The sequence below is a fragment of the Colossoma macropomum genome, unplaced genomic scaffold (assembly GCF_904425465.1).
Source record: "Colossoma macropomum unplaced genomic scaffold, Colossoma_macropomum, whole genome shotgun sequence".
NCBI classification, from domain to species: Eukaryota; Metazoa; Chordata; class Actinopteri; order Characiformes; family Serrasalmidae; genus Colossoma; species Colossoma macropomum.
Genome location: NW_023494793.1, coordinates 41,201,402 through 41,223,872, shown reverse-complemented (window position 1 = coordinate 41,223,872; position 22,471 = coordinate 41,201,402). Strand labels below are relative to the sequence as shown.

At 40.4% G+C, this 22,471-nt stretch overlaps 2 protein-coding genes across 2 annotated transcripts; one reads left to right on the top strand and one right to left on the bottom strand.

Annotated features, from left to right (window-relative positions):
• Window positions 1-1,088: 1,088 nt before the first annotated feature.
• On the bottom strand, window positions 1,089-14,880 carry lrriq3 (leucine rich repeats and IQ motif containing 3). The gene is made up of 10 exons (XM_036578088.1): window positions 14,791-14,880; window positions 12,287-12,599; window positions 9,116-9,439; window positions 7,921-8,051; window positions 7,689-7,824; window positions 6,548-6,625; window positions 6,349-6,469; window positions 3,649-3,889; window positions 3,038-3,526; window positions 1,089-1,262 (listed from the first exon to the last, which is right to left on the bottom strand). The coding sequence occupies exons 2-10, from the start codon at window positions 12,557-12,559 to the stop codon at window positions 1,091-1,093; spliced, it is 1,965 nt and encodes a 654-aa protein (XP_036433981.1). The 5' UTR covers window positions 12,560-12,599; window positions 14,791-14,880; the 3' UTR covers window positions 1,089-1,090.
• Window positions 14,881-15,069: 189 nt separating this feature from the next.
• Window positions 15,070-20,777, top strand: fpgt (fucose-1-phosphate guanylyltransferase). The gene is made up of 4 exons (XM_036579566.1): window positions 15,070-15,367; window positions 17,261-17,428; window positions 17,514-17,606; window positions 19,235-20,777. The coding sequence occupies exons 1-4, from the start codon at window positions 15,292-15,294 to the stop codon at window positions 20,602-20,604; spliced, it is 1,707 nt and encodes a 568-aa protein (XP_036435459.1). The 5' UTR covers window positions 15,070-15,291; the 3' UTR covers window positions 20,605-20,777.
• The last annotated feature ends 1,694 nt before the right edge of the window (window positions 20,778-22,471 follow it).

Sequence of the window (22,471 nt, the reverse complement as noted above, 5' to 3'; positions counted from 1 at the left end):
CTTGTAAAATGTCTCTTAATGTTTGACTTTTTATGAGGCTGAAGTCGCTTCTCATTCACCAGCTTCTTGTTCGAATTTTCCCGTTCCACCTTAAATGGTGCCTGAAACAGCAGAATGTATGCTGCACCATTTAATGCGGAACAGGAGAAATAGAACAAGAAGCTGGCAAGCAAGAAACTTCAGCCTCGTGACTTTTTAGTGTTTGACAGTTGTTGCAGATTAAACGTATCAAGAAACCAGCTGGAGCGATTATAAACACAAATAAGTCCATTTATCTCTAAATTATGCTCATCTTCAATCATTCTTGTCTTTGCCGTTTCGTTAGCTACTAGCTAGGCAAGATTGTAGTCTTTGTTGCTATGGTGACCAGCAGTCTGCGCTGATCTTCAGGGTTAAAGGGTGAATTAGCAGTTCTACATTAACTCCAGAGTTTAAGACCATTTATTGATAAACTGTGTTGAACGATCAGCAGAGCTTTATTTTACTGTAAAGGAGGATTATTTTATTTTTACCTACAAATCTGATTCTGCTGTGGAGCCACAACAGGGCAGTAAAAGAGCCGCTATAGAGCTTGCAGCCAGTGTTAAAGCAAGAGCCAGTTCTCTGGTGGGCATTTTGAACCAGAATACAGTGACTGAATACAGGATCATTAACAGAACCACCTGTGATGCACACAGACTAGTTGTATAGATTTGAATATGTTATAGTAGATGCACAGATTGTTATAGATCCTTTTTTACCTCCTTATACAAAGTTCTGATTGTTTTTTCATTTTAGTAATTAACAAATGTAAATCTGGATTTTCTTGATGTGCGTGTGTTAGTTCTAAGCTAAAGAAAAGAATAATATGATGTACACAGCTCATATTTATTCACTATTGAATAAAAACCTAAAAAAAATTGACTGTCAGTAATTAATATTTGACCCATTACAGCAACCGGTCATTATTTTGATTAAACACAGTAAAGCAGATGTTTGAGTCTTGATCTGTACCGATGTGGATTTTACCTCCACATTATATTAGTTCTCCTTTGATATACATTACTTAAGGTAGGTTGGCATAGTTAAGGTGGACTGATAGGGTGAGTCATCATGCAGGCTGACTGGGCGGCTGTGGACGCAAGACCTCCACCTTGTAGTGGCTGGATTTGATATGAGCCACTCTGGCCTGGGCTGCTAAGAGGTCACTGTGCTGTTTCTCAGATAGGAAAGTGTGCGTAGACACCCGGGAGAGTACAGCCTCTGCATGGATATTCTGTCTCCTGCAGAAAAAAAACAGGAATGCATTACTAACAGTGAACTGACAGAAATACATGGATTACATAGTTGTGATAAAAGTAACAGTGGACTACTTAAATATGCAAATGTACAACTATAAAATAGGCTGTAAAATATGTGTAAAAGCTCTAACACTTCCTGGACGTTAACCTCCTGGAGGGTTAAATATACTTTTCCGAACATTATCATACCTCTTCTCCAGGATGCAGTACCTGTTGTCTAGGTTTATAGCGTGCTCTCCAGGTCTGTAAGACACTATACCTGTTCTCCAGGTGTGTAAGATGTTCTCCAGGTCTGTGAGATACTATACCTGTACTCTAGGCATGTAGGATGCAGTGCACTTTCCCCCAGGTTTGTAAGGTGCTGTACCTCTTCTCTAGGTGTGTCAAGCATTGTACCTGATGTCCATGTGTGTAGGGTACAGCATCTGTTCTCCAGGTGTGTAAGGCATGGGTAAGGTGTGCATGGTGCTGTACCTGTTTTCCAGGTGTGTAGGGTGCTGAACCTGTTCTCAAGGTGTGCATGATGCTCTACCTGTTTTCCAGGTGTGTAGGGCGCTAAACCTGTTCTCAAGGGGTGTAGGGTGCTGTACCTGTTCTTCAGGTGGGTAAGGCATGGGATGTTGTGCATGGTACTCTACCTGTTTCCAGGTGTGTAGGGTACAGTACCTGTTCTCCAGGTGGATAAGGCATGGGTAAGGTGTGCATGGTGCTGTACCTGTTTTCCAGGTGTGTAGGGTGCTGTACCTGTTCTCCAGGTGAGCAAGGCACTGGAAGGTGCCCATGGTGCGGTACTTATTTTCCAGGTGTGTAGGGTGCTGTACCTGTTCTTCAGGTGGCTAAGGCATGGGTAGGGCATGCATGGTGCTGTATCTGTTTTCCAGGTATGTAGGGCAATGAACCTCTTCTCAAGGTGTGCATGGTGCTGTACCTGTTCTTCAGGTGGGTAAGGCATGGGAGGTGCACATGGTACTCTACCTGTGTTCCAGGTGTGTAGGGTACGGTACCTGTTCTCCAGGTGGGGAAGGCATGGGACGTTGTGCATGGTACTCTACCTGTTTCCAGGTGTGTAGGGTGCTGTACCTGTTCTCCAGGTGAGCAAGGCACTGGAAGGTGCCCATGGTGCGGTACTTATTTTCCAGGTGTGTAGGGTGCTGTACCTGTTCTTCAGGTGGCTAAGGCATGGGTAAGGCATGCATGGTGCTGTATCTGTTTTCCAGGTATGTAGGGCAATGAACCTATTCTCAAGGTGTGCATAGTTCTGTACCTGTTCTTCAGGTGGGTAGGGCATGGGAAGGTGCACATGGTACTCTACCTGTTTTCCAGGTGTGTAGGGTACGGTACCTGTTCTCCAGGTGGGTAAGGTGTGCATGGTGTTGTACCTGTTTTCCAGGTGCGTAGGGCACTGAACCTATTCTCAAGGCATGCATGGTGTTGCACCTGTTTTCCAGGTGTGTAAGGTGCTGTACCTGTTCTCCAGGTGAGTAAGACATGGGAAGGTGCGCATGGTGCTGTACTTATTGTCCAGGTGTGTTGGGTGCTGTACTTGTTCTGTAGGTGGATAAGGCATGGGAAGGTGGGTACGGTACCTGTTCTCCAGGTGTGTAGGGTACTGTATCTGTTCTCAAGAAATGCCTGGTGCTGTACCTGTTTTTTAGGTATGTAACATGCTGTACCTGTTTCTGGATGTGTAGGGTCCTGTACCTGTTCTCCAGATATGTAGTGTTGTACCTGTTCTCTGGGTGAACAGCGTGCTGTACCTGTTCTCCAGGTATCGCTGCATGACCATCTTCTGGGCTTTAGTGTGGTGCTTGCTGATAGCGACCTCTCTTCTCCTCTCTTGCTGAGCGTTGCTGAGCCTTTGTTGGATACAATTTCTTGTGATGCTTTTGGCCAGGGAGCTGTGCTGCCCACTGAAATGGATGACCATCCCCTGCTCCAACACTCTCCTCCTTTTCTCCTCCAAGAAGCGGAGGTGTTTCTGGCGAGCGAGCTGCACTTCCTGTTCGCTTTTGGCCCTCTGCACGCTGAGCATTTCCTCCAGTTCGGCCTTGTCTCGGTCCTGCTGCAGTAGTGCCTCCTTCCTCCGAGACTCCATGATGCTGTCACGGTGATCACGGGCATCGTCACGGAGACCCTGCAACTGCTCTACTCGTTCCGCCCTGTATTTCAGATCCTCTGCCTTCTTTTTTGCCCAATATGCCTTCTCGATTGTCCGGAATGGGACGAGGCTGAAGCAGTTGTGGCACCTGCCAATCGGGATGGATATCAATAGGATTTTATTGATATTCATTCTTGCCAGTACTGCACATCAATTGTGAACACAATCGAAATTACAGTTGAATGCAGTTGAATTTGTAGGCATCCCCACCTGCCAATGAAACGCTTCTCAGCAGTGATGATGGGAGGACGTCGCTGTGGGCAGTCAGGCCGGTCAGGTTTCTGTGAATGGAAGTGACAAATGGCATCTCGAACCTCCTGTCCAAGAGCTTTCCGTGATATAAGCATTTCGGTGAACGGCTCAAATGAGTGCATGGTGGCCTTGAAGCCAGACAGATGGAAGGTGTCTCTGTCCATCTCCTCATCATGAACATCATCCATAACAGCAACATCTAGAGGCAAAGGACAGAACATTAAGGTAAAATGATTTGATACAGCTATTAGAGGTGTAAAAAAAAATGCACTGTCAACTACATTCGATTCAATATTAGAATCAATTATAATTGATTATTAGAATATTCAATGCAGTGTGCACTCATTATATACTCAAAATCTGTTTTTAAATGTAAAAATTGTATATATTCCGGTTTGAACATGCACAGATGTTCACGTAGGTGTCTGCTGACATACTTTAACGCTAGGGGGCAGTGTCCAGGCTAGAATGTACAGAAAATAATGAGGAAAGTCTTGCACTTTTCCTCGCTTTCTCCATGAATTAACTCTCATTTCACTGGTTTTGTAATATTTTGAAGATGGGTTGTATAAATGATTGTAACATTGCTCCTCTTCTGCCAGCCGGTCCTCAAAAGGCTCCATTTGATTTTGCACTAGTTCTTCTTCGAGTTGAGTACTGTTTGGGTCCAGTACCCAGCAGTACTGGATAGCCAGTAAGCATTCGTTTGATGCACAGCTCCACTTTATCTGACCTCCTGGCTGTCTGTCTTCTCCAGTTTACAACACGTAGTTGAAATTTGGAGATGAAGCCTGTTCAAGCTATGCTTAGTCATGAACCCCATCTCTGTGTTGCAATGCAGATACGTTTACGTGTATCTTCACAGAAGTATAAAGCGTTGACGCTATCATCAGGAGATCGCTAATTTGATCCCCGGTGATGCCACAGCCATTGGTGTCTGGGAGTCCAAGAGTGGATAAATGTCCTCTCTCTCTCTTTGGGTGGGTAGAACGGTCTTCCCCCTCCCTCCATCACTAGTGCAAGCGCCTTTTAGCTGATATAACAGAATTAGCAGTTAGCATTCTTCTCCAAGTGTGCTAAACTGTCCAATAGACCTCTGAATTAATGCGTCATTCTGTGGTTGGCGTCATGCCTGTATTAGGAACTCTGGGGCTAAGCAGGTTTCACTATGGGAATTTTTTTTTGAACACTGTTGTTATTGCACCCTGTGCTAAACCAAAATGCTAAAATGGTTCAAAACTGAGGTCCAATCCCATTTTTTCTTTTTACCCCTACCCCTTGTTGTCAAGTGTCACCTTAACCCCTTAGAACTGAGTTACAAGGGGTAGTGGTTGAAATCTTGCCCTACGAAATGGGAACCTCAAATAAAAAAACAAGATATTACTTCATTAACAGCTACTAGCACTGCTCTGTAGGCGACCCTGCCAGTCTGCAGTGACAGCAGAGGAGGGTACTCACTGTTGGGCTTTAGTTACATTTAGGGCATCATATGCCTTCAAAGAGGGGCAATTATTTATTATCACCCACCCCTAATCCTTCAGTGATACAAAGCTGAAGTCAGATATTCACCAGATTCTCATTCGAATTTCCCCGTTCCACCTTAAATGGTGCAGCAGTTACGTTCTGGCACTTCAGGTGTCAGAACTGCTGGACTATTTAAGGTGGAACGGGAAAGTTAGCAGTTAGCTACCGAGACATTAGCATGCTAATAGTGATTTGTATGCTTGTTATGAAGGAAATGACCAAAATACACTGAAACAACAGTAAAATAAGATAATTATACAGTGGTTATTGTAATTTTTTTAACAGAGAAAATTCTCACATTTGTGGGTTTCTTTGGTCTCTTGTTCAGCCATCTTGACATTTTTTCTGTTTTTCTCATAACTCTCTGTTAGGAGTGTCTGAAAAACCTCCATTTGGAGGGCCATGTAGCCCTAACACTTCACCCTACCCCTCTATCTCAACAAGAATCGGGACACCCTACCTCTAGACATGAACATGCAAAACAGGGGGCTAAGGGCTGAGTGGTAGAGGCAAGGGGTGAAATGGGATTGGGCCTGAGTGTCACTGAATCATTGTACAACAAAAAACAGATAATGCTACATGCATGCTACAAGCAAGCTAATGCTCCAGTGCACTGAAATGATGCTCCACAAAGGTAAGTCTACTATTAAACTTCAACGCTATTATATACCAACAACAACTGCTCCTAATGTGCTGTACTGCTGCCACGTGACGTATGACTTCAGTGCTCTATGATGTTGCATTAGTCACAGTTTGAACAGATGTGGTGGTTCTTCACATCTCAGAGGAAGCTCTTGCTACCCTTCACCCTCCCAGCTTGGTAGCATTATGTGATAGATGGGGACCTAGTTTGAGGATAGGAATTGGCCATGATTAAATTAGGCAGAAACCGGGACAAATTCAGAGGAAAAAACAGTTGTTTGTATTTCTTATTTTCTGTACTCCATTACTGTGTAAAGAGTGAAATAAATTCAGTCAATTTACCAAAGTAATTCTGAATCGAACCAAAATAAACACATCAAACTGAATTGAATCGTGGTGGAATGTGAGATTTCCATAATGTGAAGTGAGATGAGAGATTAAACCCCTGATATCTGATGTTCTGTTGCTGCACTGCACCTCTGTCAGACTCACTAAGTCTGTCTTTACATGGGTTCATAATGCTGCTCCGCTCAGGCGTGTTACACGGCATCCTGAGCTCCTTCAGCGTTGTGCTGTTGATTGATCGGACACTCATCTCCTCCTGCAGCATCATCTGCTATGCAAAGGGAAAATACGATCAGCACAGTGACCTACTGTATTTAGGTACTTTAACAAAGTCACTTTATCTGACCTCCTGGCTGTCTGTCTTCTCCAGTTTACTCAAGTTCTCATACAGCCTTTTGACTGTGGTTTCTCTCTCCTCCAGATTCTGCAAGACAGAAAAACAAAAACAGATCTTTAAATTGAGACAAAGTCACACTGGTACACCTCCAGTGTATACCTCTGGGTTCGTGTTTCATTCTGTCTCAAAACTCTCTGTTAAGTCAGTAATCAAGCTCAAATACACCGATCAGGCATAACATTATGACCTTGTTTCTACGCTCATTGTCCATTTTATCAGCTCCATTTACTATATAGGTGCACTTTGTAGTTCTACAGTTACAGACTGTAGTCCATCTGTTTCTCTGCATACTTTGTTAGCCCCCTTTTACCCTGTTCTTCAGTGGTCAGGACCCCCATAGACCCTCACAGAGCAGGTACTATTTGGGTAGTGGGTCATTCTCAGCACTGCAGTAACACTGACGTGGTGGTGGTGTGTTAGTGTGTGTTGCGCTGGTCTGAGTGGATCAGACACAGCAGTGCTGCTGGAGTTTTTAAACACCTCAGTGTCACTGCTGGACTGAGAATCGTCCACCAACCAAAAATATCCAGCCAACAGTGTCCTGTGGGCAGCGTCCTATGACCACTGATGAAGGACTAAAGGATGACCAACACAAACTGTGCAGCAGCAGATGAGCTATCGTCTTTGACTTTACATCTACAAGGTGGACTGACAAGGTAATAGAGTGGACAGTGAGTGGACACAGTGTTTAAAAACTCCAGCAACACTGCTGTGTCTGATCCACTCGTACCAGCACAACACACACTACCACACCACCACCTCGTCAGTGTTACTGCAGTGCTGAGAATGATCCACCACCCAAATAGTACCTGCTCTGTGAGGGTCCATGGGAGTCCTGACCACTGAAGAACAGGGTAAAAGGGGGCTAACAAAGTATGCAGAGAAACAGATGGACTACAGTCTGTAACTGTAGAACTACAAAGTGCACCTATATAGTAAGTGGAGCTGATAAAATGGACAATGAGTGTAGAAACAAGGAGGTGGTCATAATGTTATGCCTGATCGGTATACATGGGAAAACTAGGCAGAAAAGCGGTACTGAATCTGAACTGTAATGAAACTGATATTGCAAGCGTGTGATCACTGATACCAGGCTGAGTTGTTCTGTCTTGCACTCCTTAATCCAGGTACTTCTGGTGGTTTCCGGAGAGCGAGGGGTTAACTGTGTACTGGCTGGAGTTACTTGCCTCTGTATCACTCTCAGAGGCCGCAGAGTTCGACATAATCTGCAGGAAGATGAACTTGGTGACTGTGTTCAAAATCAACCATTGGAATTCAGTGCATTTTTACACCCCACATTGTGTGAAATGTCTGCTGTTTACCCCAGGCTTCTCCGGGTCAGATGTCCTCTAATCCATTTCTGGATAATCAGAATCGGGCAATAATTAGCCTGGATCTGATTTATTACTGCAGTCAAGCCCTGTACCGCTTTCATTTCAGTCTTGTATGAATCCTAAGTGTGAGAAAGTAAAAAAGACTTTGTAATTCTGAAAGTTATGGATATAAACTTCTGTTCAAAAGTTTGAAATCACTAGTTACATTAATAATTGTTGTTACTGTATTTAATAATACTTAATAACAATTAAAATATTTATAATATAATTATACAATTAATTATAATTATAATAATTATACAATTAATTATAATAATAATAATAATATATTAAAACTTGAGAACAAAAGGTATTTTAGATGTCTTATTCAATATTTCAAAGTATTTTGGGGGACATTTTACCAATTTTTGCTTAACATTTTTGACTGTTTACATTTCAATGAGTGAGTTATTCAGAGTGGTTTGGTGTGAAATGGTTGATTTTCAGAGACTCAGATGTCTTTACAGTGGTGGTGATAGGAACCAGGGGTCGCCATGACTTACATAGACATTTTATTTGCTCTCCAAACCACCAGTGAACCTACACGAGTCTTCTGAGGTTTTAGATGTAATGTTGATGATGGCAAAATAGTGGAAAATCTTAAAGGGCTTCTTTGGGACTATTTTGCCTCACAACACCCTGCATGTACCCCTTCACCATGAATGGATTTAAAAATACGTGTTCGGCCAAAACCTTTTCAAAACCATCATAAAACAGTGTCTCAGACATCAGGCAGTGAATTCATAACCATTTCATGTAGTAACTTTCTGTGAGGGAGCTTTTAGAGGTGGACGTCTGGTTCCTATCACCACCGCTGTGAACAATTCTGACTCTAGAACAGAGCATTTAACACGAAACCACTCTGAAAATTAGCACTTTTAAATATGAGTAATTATGGCCATTGGTTTTATTATAACTTCATTTTGGATTTTAATTTTAGTAGAATCAACTACAGCTTTGTTCAATTTACTTACTTGTAAATTAATTATTTGCATCCTGTGAGGTTGTACAGGTTGAGCATATTAGAATTATTTATCTGCAACCAAATGGTTAATTACTGAAATTGATGATTCCAAACTTTTGAGTGGGTTATGCTTATTACGAATACATAAAGATCATCAGCCAACATTAAATCAATACTAACCGTCTTTGAGGATGGATACAGATTTACACAGAAATGAGGAGCCACTGCCTTAAATTTAGAAGGAAGGTGCCACTTTTCGACGATCTCCTCGTCTGAGATGACGCGGTTATCCAGCGCCTTCAGGGACCAGATGCTGTTGACAACGCAGTGTCTGTAGTTCTGCTTCAGACTGAGCGGCGTGTCGTAGAGGGTCAAGGCTGTTAGTTTCGGACAGCTGGACAGAGCAGTAATATTTCTCCTCTCTGCCAGGTTGTTGTCGTGTAGATTGAGCAGTTGTAAATTTTTCAGATTACTCCAGAATGAAGCACTGGGAAGATGGGTTATCTGACAAGGAAAAGCAGCATAATTAACCCATTCACATCTAACAAATGAATGTATTATGATAAAGGAAAATGCCACGGGACCACCCCAAAGTGTGGCCTGCCTGTCATCTTTATTCATATATTGTTTTTGTCTTTTTGCTTCTTAGCCCACCAGAAACATTGCACTCTGGCACCCCTGGTCTAAAGTGATGAAAAGTATAGTTGTGTAGTTACACATTGGATGAACATCTAACAGTGCTTATTTGAATTTTTTGATTACATGCATTTTTTCTTACTTTTGTTCACAATCAAATGTAAATTTTCTTTTCAGTAGTCCTATGGAACCAAAAGACTAGATTACTAATGTAATTAAGTGATAAAAACTTGCTTTTTAGGCATACAGTTTGAGCAGTTTTAGGCCCAGTCCTATTTCTTATTTTTACCCCTAACCCTTGTTTTCGAGTGTCACCCTAACCCCTTGGAACTGAGTTACAGGGTAGTGGTTGAAATCTTCCCTCTGATATGAGACCCTCAAATAAAAAGAGCATCACTTCATTAACAGCTACTGGCGCTGCTCTGTAGGCGACCCTGCCAGTCTGCAGTGACAGCAGAGGAGGGTAAAGTTCAGCTCCTCACTGCTGGGCTTTAGTTACATTTCATATGCCTTCAAAGAGGGGGGCAATTATTTATTATCACCCACCCCTAATTCTGCAGTGATATGAAGCTGAAGTCAGATATTCACCAGCTTCTTGTTCGAATTTTCCTGTTCCACCTTAAATGGTGCAGCAGTTACATTCTGGTGCGTCAGGAGTCAGAACTGCTGGACTATTTAAGGTGGAATGGGAAAGTTAGCTAGCTACCGAGACATTAGCATACTACTAGTGATTTTTTATGCTTGTTATGAAGAAAACATCCATAATACACTGAAACAACATTAAACTAAGTTTATACAGTGGTTATCGTAATTTTTAATGGAGAAAATTCTCACATTTGTGGGTTTCTTTGGTCTCTTGTTCTCCATCTTGCCGGTTTTTCTTTTTTTCTCATAACACTCTGGTTAGAGTCTCTAAAAACCTCTGTTTGGAGGGTCATGTAACCCTAACACTTCCCTGTACCCCTCTATCTTGACAAAAATTGGGACACCCTACCTCTAGACGTGAACGCGCAGAACAGAGGGCTAAGGGCTAAGTGGTAGGGGCGAGGGGTGAAATGGGATTGGGCCTTAGTCATATGGTTTGATCAGATTTGTTCTCTGGACCAAAGGAAATGTAATATTTGGACATTCATGGGTTAATAATTGAATTTGCTCCTCTATCTGCACCATTGAGTTTGCACCTCTATAATGTATGTACAAAATGTTATAACTTCAGAATTACCCATTTAGCTCCAGATTAAGATGCATTACTCAAAAAACAGCATCAGTTATCAAGTAATAACCACTAATTATTCAGTCTCTACTATGAATTATCCAGCAACTACTACATATTCTTCAGTAATTACCAGGGTTTGAATCAAGGGGATTCTATTCCCTCAGTCAAAGAAATGACAAATCATTTGTTTCTAAAACCATCCCCTGTTTGTAAAGCCATCCCCCATCCATCCTTCTTGGATGAATGTCATTGGAACACAGTCAGACGTTTGCTGTTTATATTTGTAGTAAAACTCGCTCAAACCAGGTTCGATGCCAGGTGTGTTAAAGGGCCCATATCCTATATTTTGCTTGCATCTTATTTTTTTTCCTGTAGATCACGTGTGTCAGGATCCAGTCCTTGTGGGCCAAAACACTGCAGACTTCAGCATACTGCCTGATTCAGCTCATCAGCTAATTTGCAAGGCCTTTATGAACTGAATTCACAGTGTTAGATGAGGGTAAATGATAATATCTGTAGCACTTTGGCCCCGAAGGTTCCCAGTTTGACATGTCTGCTCTAGATCCATCTGTGATGTTTGTGTGGTTTTATGTACCAAAAAACATCCTCTTTGAATGAATGTCATTGGAAGATAGAAGTTTGCTGTTTATATTTGTAGCAAAACTCACTTAAACCAGGTTCTAACGCTGTGGAATTAAAAAGGCTGATTATTGCTGTTTTGCATAGAATTTCAGTTTATACTTAAGCAATACAACACGAGAGGGAGTGTGTTATCGCGAAATAACATCACCTTTCGAAGTACAGACTGAGCCATAAAACTGCCGCAATATCAAGTTTAGCTCAGTTTTGTCAGTTTTTGCCAGATCAGTATTAATGTTGTTTTGTTCCAGCCAGTCTGTAAAGCATCGTACAGCCCATTTAGTTTGGCCAATGGTGTTGGGTTCATTTCTGGCTGATTCCAGGTTGTTTAGCTGTTCTTCTGTCACAGCTGCCGACTGAAAAGCTGCTCAGTGGTGATGACAGTTTGGGAATTTAGTGTCGTCTCATCTTCAGAGTCTGACCAAATCGGCTGTCGGTCAAATGTGATCTTAAAAGTGTCCATTTTCTGTTTGTGGCAAAGTAAGAAGTGAAAACGTTCAAATGGCTTGAGCGTCTCCTACAGCTGTCAGAGTCGTTGCTTAGCAACGGCGTTTTGGCGGAGTGATACAGTGTTTGTGAAAAACCTGTGATGTTATGGTGAAATAACAGCACAGTTAGAACGCTTCTCAACCAATCAGCTTGCATGGCCAGAACTAACTGTTGTATAATTTGTTCTATATATATAAATGGGCAGTGGAATCATTGTTGATTATTTTTTATAGTTTGACCACTGCTAACTACTAAGATTTATTCAGTATCTACAAAAATAATGTGTAACTTATGTAATTATGAGAGTGAGGAACTGAATTATGGAGTTTAAGTGGTTAATCAACTATAAAAACATAAACAAACAAGCCAACCTGATTCCCTTTGAGATCCAGCTTTACCAAGCGCACACACTCTACAAGAGGATCTATCCGGGTCAGGAAGTTGTCAGCCAGGATGCAAATTTTCAGCGCTTTGCAGCGTCCGAGTTGGTCCAGGCTCTTTAACAGCAGGCTGCTCAGATTGACCAACAGAACGTCCTGTAGGTCCATGGCTTTTTCTTCAGGTAATGTGCTGCACCCATGGTCCAATATCAAGGACTCAGAGCAGTTCACCAGAAAAGCCCTCTGAGCACTGAGGGCCTCCATTTCACTGTTTCCTATCGGTCACATTTCCTCTTGGCCGACGCTGGAGGAAACGAGTCATTCATGTTTTATCAGTGCAACGAATAGCAAGTCAAATAACAGATACAAAATGTTTATTATCATTGCCTATCAAACTAGAAACTACTTCCATTGTAGTTACATGTATTTAAAGGGGAATTCCACCAATTTTCAAAATTTCTGAATAATTCAGTCCTTGAGATGTAAACAGAGTCATTCAGAGGTTTGATGTGAAATGGTTCATTGCATATAAACTGTGATGTCTTTACAGTGGTGGTGATAGGAACCAGGGGTCACAATGTCTACAACACACATATAGACATTTTATTAATCATCCAAAACCACCAGTGAACCTACACGAGGCTTCTGAGTTTTTCTAAGTAATGTTGATGATGGTAAAACATGAAAAAAAAGCTTCTATGGGACAATTTTGCCTCACAACACCCTGCATGTACCTCTCTGCCATGAATGGGTTTAAAAATATGTGTTTGGCCAAAATCATCATAAATCAATGTCTCAGACATAAGGCAGGGTATTCATAATCATTTCATGTAATAGCCTTCTGTGAGGGAGCTTTTAGAGGTGGACGTCTGGTTCCTGCATGTATCCCTCCACCATGAATAGATTCAAATAAATGGATTAAAATACATTTTAAGTGAAAACCTTATTACAAAGCTATCATAAAACACTGGGTCAGGCATCAGGCAGCATATATCTAACAACGTCATGTAATATCATTCTGTGAGGGAGCTTTTAGAGGCATTGAACTCTTGATGTCTGGTTCCTAACACCACCACTTTGAACAATTCTGACTCAGTAAGTTTCTCTAGAATAGAGCATTTCACATCAAACCGCTCTGAATGACTCTGTTTACATCTTAACCACTTAATTATGTGGATTTCTTTGAAAAAAGGGTGGAGTTCCCCTTTAAGTAAAAGTTAAGAGTACAATGCAGTTGTACTGAAACATTGACTTATACTTAAATAGCCTGTATTTGTAAGGAAAGCATCACTAGGCTACTTAAGTCAGTTCCTAGTTCCTAATTCATTTCTAATTCATTTATTTGCGGTCATTTCATTCTGTGTGTTCAGTTTTAAGCTACTTTACTGTTGCTCACACCTCTTTGGAGCTTTAGCATTTTATTTTAGACCAAAAGGATCTAAAAGGAGAAGAACAGAAAAGATTAGTTCCTATGCGCATAGATGCTGGATGTACTACACACTCAAAAAGTTGATTGCTCAAGGGTTCTTAAGTAAAAAACAATGGTTCTATATAGAACTATTTCATGCTTAAATGATCCTTTGTGTGGTAAAATAGTTCTTAAGATTGATGGAGAATGTGTTGTATATGGTTCTATATAGAACTTTTTTGAAAAGGGTTCTATAAGCACCAAAAAGGGTTCTGCTATTGTTACGATATCGAGCTTGTTACAATAGAAGAACCCTTTTTGGTGCTATACAGAACGCTTTTCAAAAAAAGTTCTATATAGAACCATCTACAACACATTCTCCAATAATCTGAAGAACTCCTTCATGATGCAAAGAACCCTTTAATCATGCAAAGAGTTCTGTAAGTGTTCATGGTTCTATATAGAACCATTTTCTTTTCTAATGAACCTTCAAAAACAATCTTTTTGTAAGAGTGTACACATAACCATTTTAAGAAAGGTACTATATAAACCCAAAATGGTTCAATATAGCACCAAAAAGGTTATTACAAGCTTGATATCATAACATTAGCAGAACTCTTATAGTGCTATATAGAACCATTTTCAAAAATGTTCTAAATAGAACCAGAATGGTTCTATATAAAAAAGGTCTTCATAGCTCCAAAAAGGGTTCTTCTATTGTTACAAGTTTGATATTGTAACAATAGCAGAACCCTTTTTGGTGCTATATAGAACCATTTTTAAAAAGGTTCCATAGAGAACCATACACAACACATTCTTCATTAATCTGAAGAATAATTTTCACCATGCAAATAACTATTTAAGCACGACATTGTTCTATATAGAACTACATGGAACCATTACCTTTCCTAAAGAACCCTTGAAGAACTATATTTTTAGGTGTGTAAGAGGTTCCACTGCAGTTCTATAGGTTAGAGAACTCTGAACTAGAGGAGATTTTTTATTTTATTTATTTATTATTTTTAATCCGGTCGATCTTTGGTAGCAACTTTGTGTAACTGTTTCACTACAGTGACAGTTCTCTCACCTGTGGATGATCTCAGGCACTTTAGACCCGCGTTTAGATTTGTTTTTGTTGTTAGCGGCTCCAAGCGTTCCTCACCTCAGTTAATGTTGCTGTTGCCATGGCAACGTAAGTTCGAAACGGATTACACGAATATTTTTTTCCGCATTTTATTTGCCACCATAACTAACTTAAAGATTATTTCATGATACATTCAAGAAATAAAAAAATTAGAAAATTAAAAAAATAAAATAAAATAAAAAACCCGAATACTACAGCGTGTCACGTGACTCGGAATGCGGAAGCGGCGATGTAAACACTGCACGAAGCAGCTCCGAACAAAGTTCTAACGTTCATTACAGATTAATTAGAGAGTTATATTTTGCACAACCCCGACTTCCAGAAGGCTTAACAACAGCCCGTTTGTCGCTATTTGTTTGTAGTGTGTGTTTCTTGCTTCTTGTGTCTCTTCTTGCCTCGGTTAGTTAGCTACGCTAAGCTAACGTTGAGTTTAAAGCGCTCACAATGAGGGAACTCAGCAAAAACGCTCACCTGCAAAAAGCCACCCGGGAGAAACTGGAGAGGTTCAACAGAATACGGGGTAAAGATCTCCACTGTGACTGTATGACCAATAAAAGGGAACTCAATCGTTTAAGAGTGGTTTGGTGTGAAATTCTCTGTTCTAGAGAAACTTACCGAGTCAGAACTGTTCACAGTGGTGGTGATAGGAACCAGAGATTCACCTCTAAAAGCTCCCTCACAGAAAGTTAATACATGAAATGGTTGGATATACACTTTCTGAGGCCTCAGACGCTGTTTTATGATAAAGTTTTGGCACAAAATGAATTTTTAATCCATTTATTTGAATCCATTCATGGCGGAGAGGTACATGCAGGGCGTTGTGATGCAAATAGTCTCCAAAGAAAACTTATTTTTCACATTTCCCACTATTTTACCCTCGTCAACATTACTTATAAAAACTCAGGAGATGCATGTAGATTCACTGGCGTTTTGGATAGCAAATAAAATGACTATATTTGAGTTTTAGACATGGCTCTGTTTATGTTTTAAGAACTGAATTATTCAGAAAACTTGAAAAATCGGTGGAATTCCCCTCAAAATATTATTCCCTGCTTTGGGCTGCATCTCAAATAGCTTTGTGCTCCGTATATAGTGCATGACATTATGATCTTGGTCATGTAAGAATGACTAGGGCTGAACTAGGGGAGAATATCTAACTGCAATGTTTATGACTAATATTGCGATTGCAGTTTAAATTGAAATTATTTTCTATGCATTAAGGTTCAGGTCTGTGGCCAAGAAGACCAGAATGTCCATGTTTTCTGGCTTGAGGCTTGACCCCTGATTATAGTGAGCCAGACAGCCAGTAAATTGTGGTTGTGATGTCATAACACATGGAGGTTTGGTTGCCTCTGATTGGTCTAACTATCTGTAGACAGTTCACAAGCTCTGTGTTATTAGGTTAAATATCCCCACTTAACGCTTAAGATGTTTTCGATAATATACGCACTTAAAAAAGATGGTTCTACATAGAACCGTGAACACTCAAAGAACTTTGCATGATTAAATGGTTCTTCAGATTGATGGAGAATGTGCTGTTGATGGTTATGTATAGAACCTTTTTGAAAGCGTTCTATATAGCACAGAAAGGGTTCTGTTATTGTTATGATTCAAGCTTGTAACAATAGTGGAACCCTTTTTGGTGCTATATGGAACTCTTTAAAAAGGTTCTATTCAGAACCATTTTCTGTAGTAAAGAACCCTTGAAGAACTATCTTTTTTAAAGCGTGTAGGCTATATATATTTAAGCACTCTCTTAAATTATGGTTTGATATTAAAATGATTAAGTGCTACAGCAAAACAGTGCACTATACAGTCCTTTCAGTCTCTGGCTGAATCCCAGATGATGCCCTGTTGAACATATACTACGCAATTAGACCTTAGACACTACAATTTTATGACCTATGTAGTGTACTATATAAGGACTAGGGAGTTATTTGGGATTTAGCCGTAGTTTACACGGCCTGCACAGGTTTGTGTTCTGCTGCTCTTATACACCTAATTCATCACAAGAAGCCCTTCATTAGCTAATTGATGTGACCCATCTGCAGGAAAAAGAAAGCTACCCTAAACTTTCTTATAGGCAATAGGTTTTAAACTACCTTTGTATACTTGTGCTTTTAATAGTTTAGTATTGCACTCAGTAAAACACAGGAAAAACTTGTCAATGAGTTGAATAAAATCTGGTGTGTTAGAGCAGGAAAAACACCAAAATGTGTAAAGCTGGGGTGCTTAAAGACCAGCACTGAGAAACACTGATAGAGCATAGCTGTATGTATTCTTGCTTGGTATCAACATTTTAAGATAACTTGATGATATTAAACTTAATGGTTTAAGCCATATCACTGTCACTACAGTTGCATCCATAGTTTATGTTTGTTGGGACTAATCTTGAGGTTAATTGTTCTTCCAGGCAAAGAGGTGAAACCTGGAGAATTTTGGGACCTTGTGGTTATCACTGCAGCGGACGAGGACCAGAGATCTGCATACGAAGTCCAGATCCGAGAGAAGTGCGACAGGAAAGAGCTTCCGATTGGCATTAGTTACCATGTGTTTGCAGATCCTCCAGGATACAAGATTGGCAAGTACAACAGATGTTGGCTCTCAAAGAATATGTAACTGATTGTCAGAGTGGTAATATGAGCCTTCATCTGGTCTTCATACAGGTAATGGAGGGTCAACTTTACATTCACTGCAGCTCCTGAGTGATCAGTACGGGGCGAACCTGTCCAGATTCAGAGTCATTCTGATACATGCAGGTAGGTACTTTTCAATTTTAATGCCAACCTGAAATCAGAATGGACCTTATCACCTTCCGCTCCCACCACCAGCACCTGTCATGGAGAGAAAACACTCAGGTAGCTCATATCCTATAATATCCTATATCCTATAATAGGCTCCCTGCCTAATACCACATATTTCCAGGACCCATATCCTATAATTTTATTGTCTCTTTTGCCTTGTTAGAAATTAATTTGTACATGATCTTTTCGGTGGTTGGTATGGTGTAGTGGGTAACACCTCTGCCTTCTGCCTCCATCCTCTTTTTATGGCTTAGATTGAAACAGGCTGGTTTTGTTACCATGTCTTCCAGACTGATATACAGTCATATGCAGAAATTGGGACACCACTTGTCAAATTACATGCTTTGTTGATTTTCTAAGTAAAAATAAGTTAACGCATCCTCTACTGGGAGCAAACTTAAATATGGCATTTCTCTACAGATATTAGTGCAAATTTTAGTTATTGCTGTGTTTAACATATTGGAGAAAAAATGTGCCATAACTCACACATTAAAGAGGGCAGAAGTGTGTTCTCTGTGGAGGATGTGTTTTTTTCACGTAGGAACAAAAATGTATTTTGCATATAACTGTATATATGTATATATTGCTTTCGGAATATTGATACTTTAGTACTTTACTACTCTAGTCTGCAGATTTTTGGGTCAGTCAAAGAATCGAATAGTGGGTGAGGGGTGCAGACTCCCATTTCAGATTTGTCAGAATTTTTTTAAACATGTTTGATTTTTTTCAACCCGACTCTGAGTGTAATCTAGTAGGGTAAACTGGTCAGCAACTCAACAGCCAGTGAAAACTGAGAGCGCGAAAGAAGAAAATTCAGCAAGTAAACAAAGAAAAATGGCGAAAAGTCTCTCACATGTGGAGCGAAGCTTTTTAATGAGTTTAAGGCATGAGCACAAACGAGTTTATGTACGTTTAAAACTCACACTGATCACATTTTTTAATCCATGACCATCAAACTTGTTTACCTGCTGCTTCTTTACTGTGTCACTGCAAACAGCAGCAGCTGCTACACGTTTGTTTATTTGCGTCCCCAGTAATTGGAGTTTGCATGAGTTTGCGTGAGTTGAGTGAGTTATTTTTGGTTCAGGAACAGCTTAAAAGTAGTGTGTGATCCCTAATCGTTTAGTGAGTGATCCCCAATATTTCAGTAGGTTAAAAAAATCTGACAGTGTGAGATGCCCAGTCTTTTTATAATCTGTTTGGACCTCAAGTCGTATAGTGTACCCAAGGCTTAAGTGAAAAGAAGTTAATAGTTCCTCTGCCGGAAACACACTTAAATATGGCATTTTCTGCAGATATTTTTGGAGATTTTGATTTAATGCAGAGTTTAACATATAGGAAAAAAAGTGCCATAACCTTTGCACAGTAAACAGTAATTGCACATTAAAGAGGGCAGAAGTGTCTTCTCTGTGGAGGATGTGTTAACTTTTTTTCACGTAGGAATAAAAACATAAAACTGTAAATATGTATATATTACTTTTGGAATATTGCTGCTTTTTCCTGTTAAAAATATTGTCTCTTATTACATAACAAACAAACCTTTACTGATACAATAATGGCACATTGTATCTCCATGCATGCAGGAGGCTTCAGCCAGCGCTTACCCAACGCCAGCGCTCTTGGCAAGATCTTCACCGCACTTCCTCTTGGAGAACCTCTGTATCAGATGCTGGAGCTCAAACTGGCCATGTACGTGGACTTCCCTTCTCGCATGAAGCCTGGCGTGCTGGTCACCTGCGCCGATGACATCGAATTATACAGCGTGAGTGATAGTATTGTGTTTGATAAGCCAGGCTTCACGGCACTGGCCCACCCTTCGCCTCTGTCCATCGGAACCACGCATGGAGTGTTTGTTCTGGAACCAGCAGAAGATTCCCAAATCAGAGACGTGGAGTATAGAACCTGCTTCCAGTTCTTGCACAAACCGAGCATTGAAAGAATGCGTAAAAGCGGTGCGGTGTGCAAGAAGGCGGGCGAGGACTTTGTCTACACTGACAGCACCTACTTTGTTGATTATGGCAGTGCACTGACACTACTGAGCTTGTTTAGAGATATCAGACCTTTGAGATGTGAAATAGACGCTTATGGAGACTTTCTTCAGGGCCTGGGTCCAGGGGCCACAGTGGAATACACCAACGACACCGCAAACGTCACCAAGACAGAGAGCAGCCTGGTGGAGATCAGAAAGAAAATCTTCTACTGCCTGAAAGGAACACCACTCAATGTCATTCTCCTCAACGAATCAAAGTTCTACCACCTCGGCACCACAGAGGAATACCTGTTCCACTTCACGGTTGACCCATGTCTCAGGGCGGAGCTTGGCATCCTGCCAGCCGCCTTTAGTGTATGTCAGCTGGAGGCTTCTGAAGAACATACTGCTTGTGTTATGCATAGCGTTCTGCACCCAAGCACTTCAGTGTCTGCAGGAACTGTGGTGGAGTACTCCAGACTGGAAGCCAAAGTAACCGTTGGCACCAGAGCTATTGTGAGCGGATGCTGGATTGGAACAGAACTTTCAGTGCCCAGTGAAACCTTCATGCACTCTCTAAGCACCACTCTGGATGGCAAGACAGTCTTCGTGACCGTAGCCTTCGGCATCCGAGACGACCTGAAGAAAAAAGTGTCCAGTCCTGCGAATATAGACAAGCTGGAGCTTTTCGGAGCCACCCTGGAAGAGTGCGTGAGCCGCTGGGCGCTGTGTGCCGAGGACATGAGGTTCTCTAGGGATGTGTGCAACCTGTGGAACTGCTGCCTCTTCCCTGTATGTAAGGACATGAAGAGTTCCTTTGCTACAACATTGGAGATGGTGTGGGCAGCGCACGGGAAAGGGAAAGTGACCTTACCCAGGAGCACTAGACTACTCTCACTGCAGGAGATCCTGCAGAGCAAAGACTTGGAGCGGATGCTGGGCTTCAGAAAAGGGCTTTATGAAGAAATTCTCACAACTAAATGAACTGTTGCACCAGCGGCAGCATAAATCAGAGATACTGTAATTAGAATCATATCAGAAATGTTTATTTTAATTTGAGGAGAAAAAGAAATAGACTTTGGATTTCAGCCATTTGACAAAAATGAAGACCTCATGTTTTAATTTCTGCTATCATTTAAAATGAAATATACCATCTAGTGTAGCACTCTTTCCACACACACACACACACCTATATATATATGTATGTGTGTGTATGTGGTCACACTTTATTTGGATGGTCACCTTTAGATGTACAGATACTTAAATTTCTAACAAACTTTCTGGTGATAGTTGAGTATCAACAACATTATGTTTAGGGTTAGGTTAAGGAGTAGGTTTAGGTTTAGGGTTGAAGTTAAGATTAAGTTTAGGTTTTTCATTGATATTTAGATGAATGTTAGTTAAAGACAGGCTGAGTAATTACAAGGTTACCATCCAACTAAAATGTTATATATATATATATATATATATATATATATATATATATATATGTATGTATATGTATATATATATATATATATATGTATATATATATATATATATAAAATGTTTATTTTAATTTGAGGAGAAAAAGAAATATTGACTTTGGATTTCAGCCATCTAACAAAAATGAAGACCTCATGTATACACACACACACACACACACACACATTTGCCAGAAATCCAAAGCCAAATACTGTTTATATACAATATTTTCCCAGAATGTAGATTTGGATTTCTGACACCTATACAAAACCAAACCTTGTCAGTCATATTTGTTGAATATCATATCAGAAGAGTGTCGGCAGCAGCAGATAATTGCTTAAAAAAGCCTTAAAAAAATTGGACATATTTAAATTTGACTGATACTTAAAACTGATATTTCATGACATATTTATTGTGCTCCAGGAGAGCTGAATATTTAGGAGATGCTGGGTGACTGCATTAAAATATCTGCATTTTACTCTTTTTACAGCATTTGTAACCCTGTATAAATGTTTTATTTCTCTGTAATGCCAAACCAGGTAGATATAGTCCTGATTTCCATGTTTATATATCAACACCGGCAGATACAAACATAAAAATACTGGACATCAGCCCACAATTCTCATATCAGCGCATCCCTGACTGTGCTGTTAAACTGCGGGATTGGAGGACCGCTGCACTGCACAGTTTAGTGTTTTCCTTTAGCTTGAGAACCGTGCCAAAGAATAAAGCTTTGTAAATTTGGGACTGATAATGTGAATGTTTATTTTATGCAGGGTGAAATCCAGATGAATCGGGGTATGAGATTTATGCAATAAATAGAACCATGATCATAGTTATTAAAAATTTCATCTTGATGTGTGAAATTATGCTTGAATGTTTGATTAAAATTGATCCTTTTAATTATGTTTATTTAAATTTATAATACAAGAATTTATAATTAAAAGAACTTAAAGAACTTCTTGAAGTGTTGAAGTAATTTGCTTGTGTGCCACTTGACACATTTAACCATTTTTCAGACTTTACAACACTGTGCAAAAGTCAACGGCCACCTTCAGTTATTTTATTTTATTTCTCATTTAAAACAGCCATAAACTAAATGTGGCTCCTAACAACCACCTGGAAGACCTGGAAGACAACAAAACTGCCCCATCAGATAAACAGCACTTAAAGCTTTCATCTCTGAGAGAGAGGAGAAAATCAAGCTGCTTCAGATCTGAAAACATCCACAGGTGTTTCTGTCCATCCTTCCACTGTGAGAAGACGACTCAGCGCTGTGGGTCTTAAAGGATGTGTAGCTGATCAAGAAGAACCTCACTGAGAAAAGGAGATGGACACATCAAACAAAGAAGCTGGACAATGGACTGACCACCCCAGAGGCCAGACC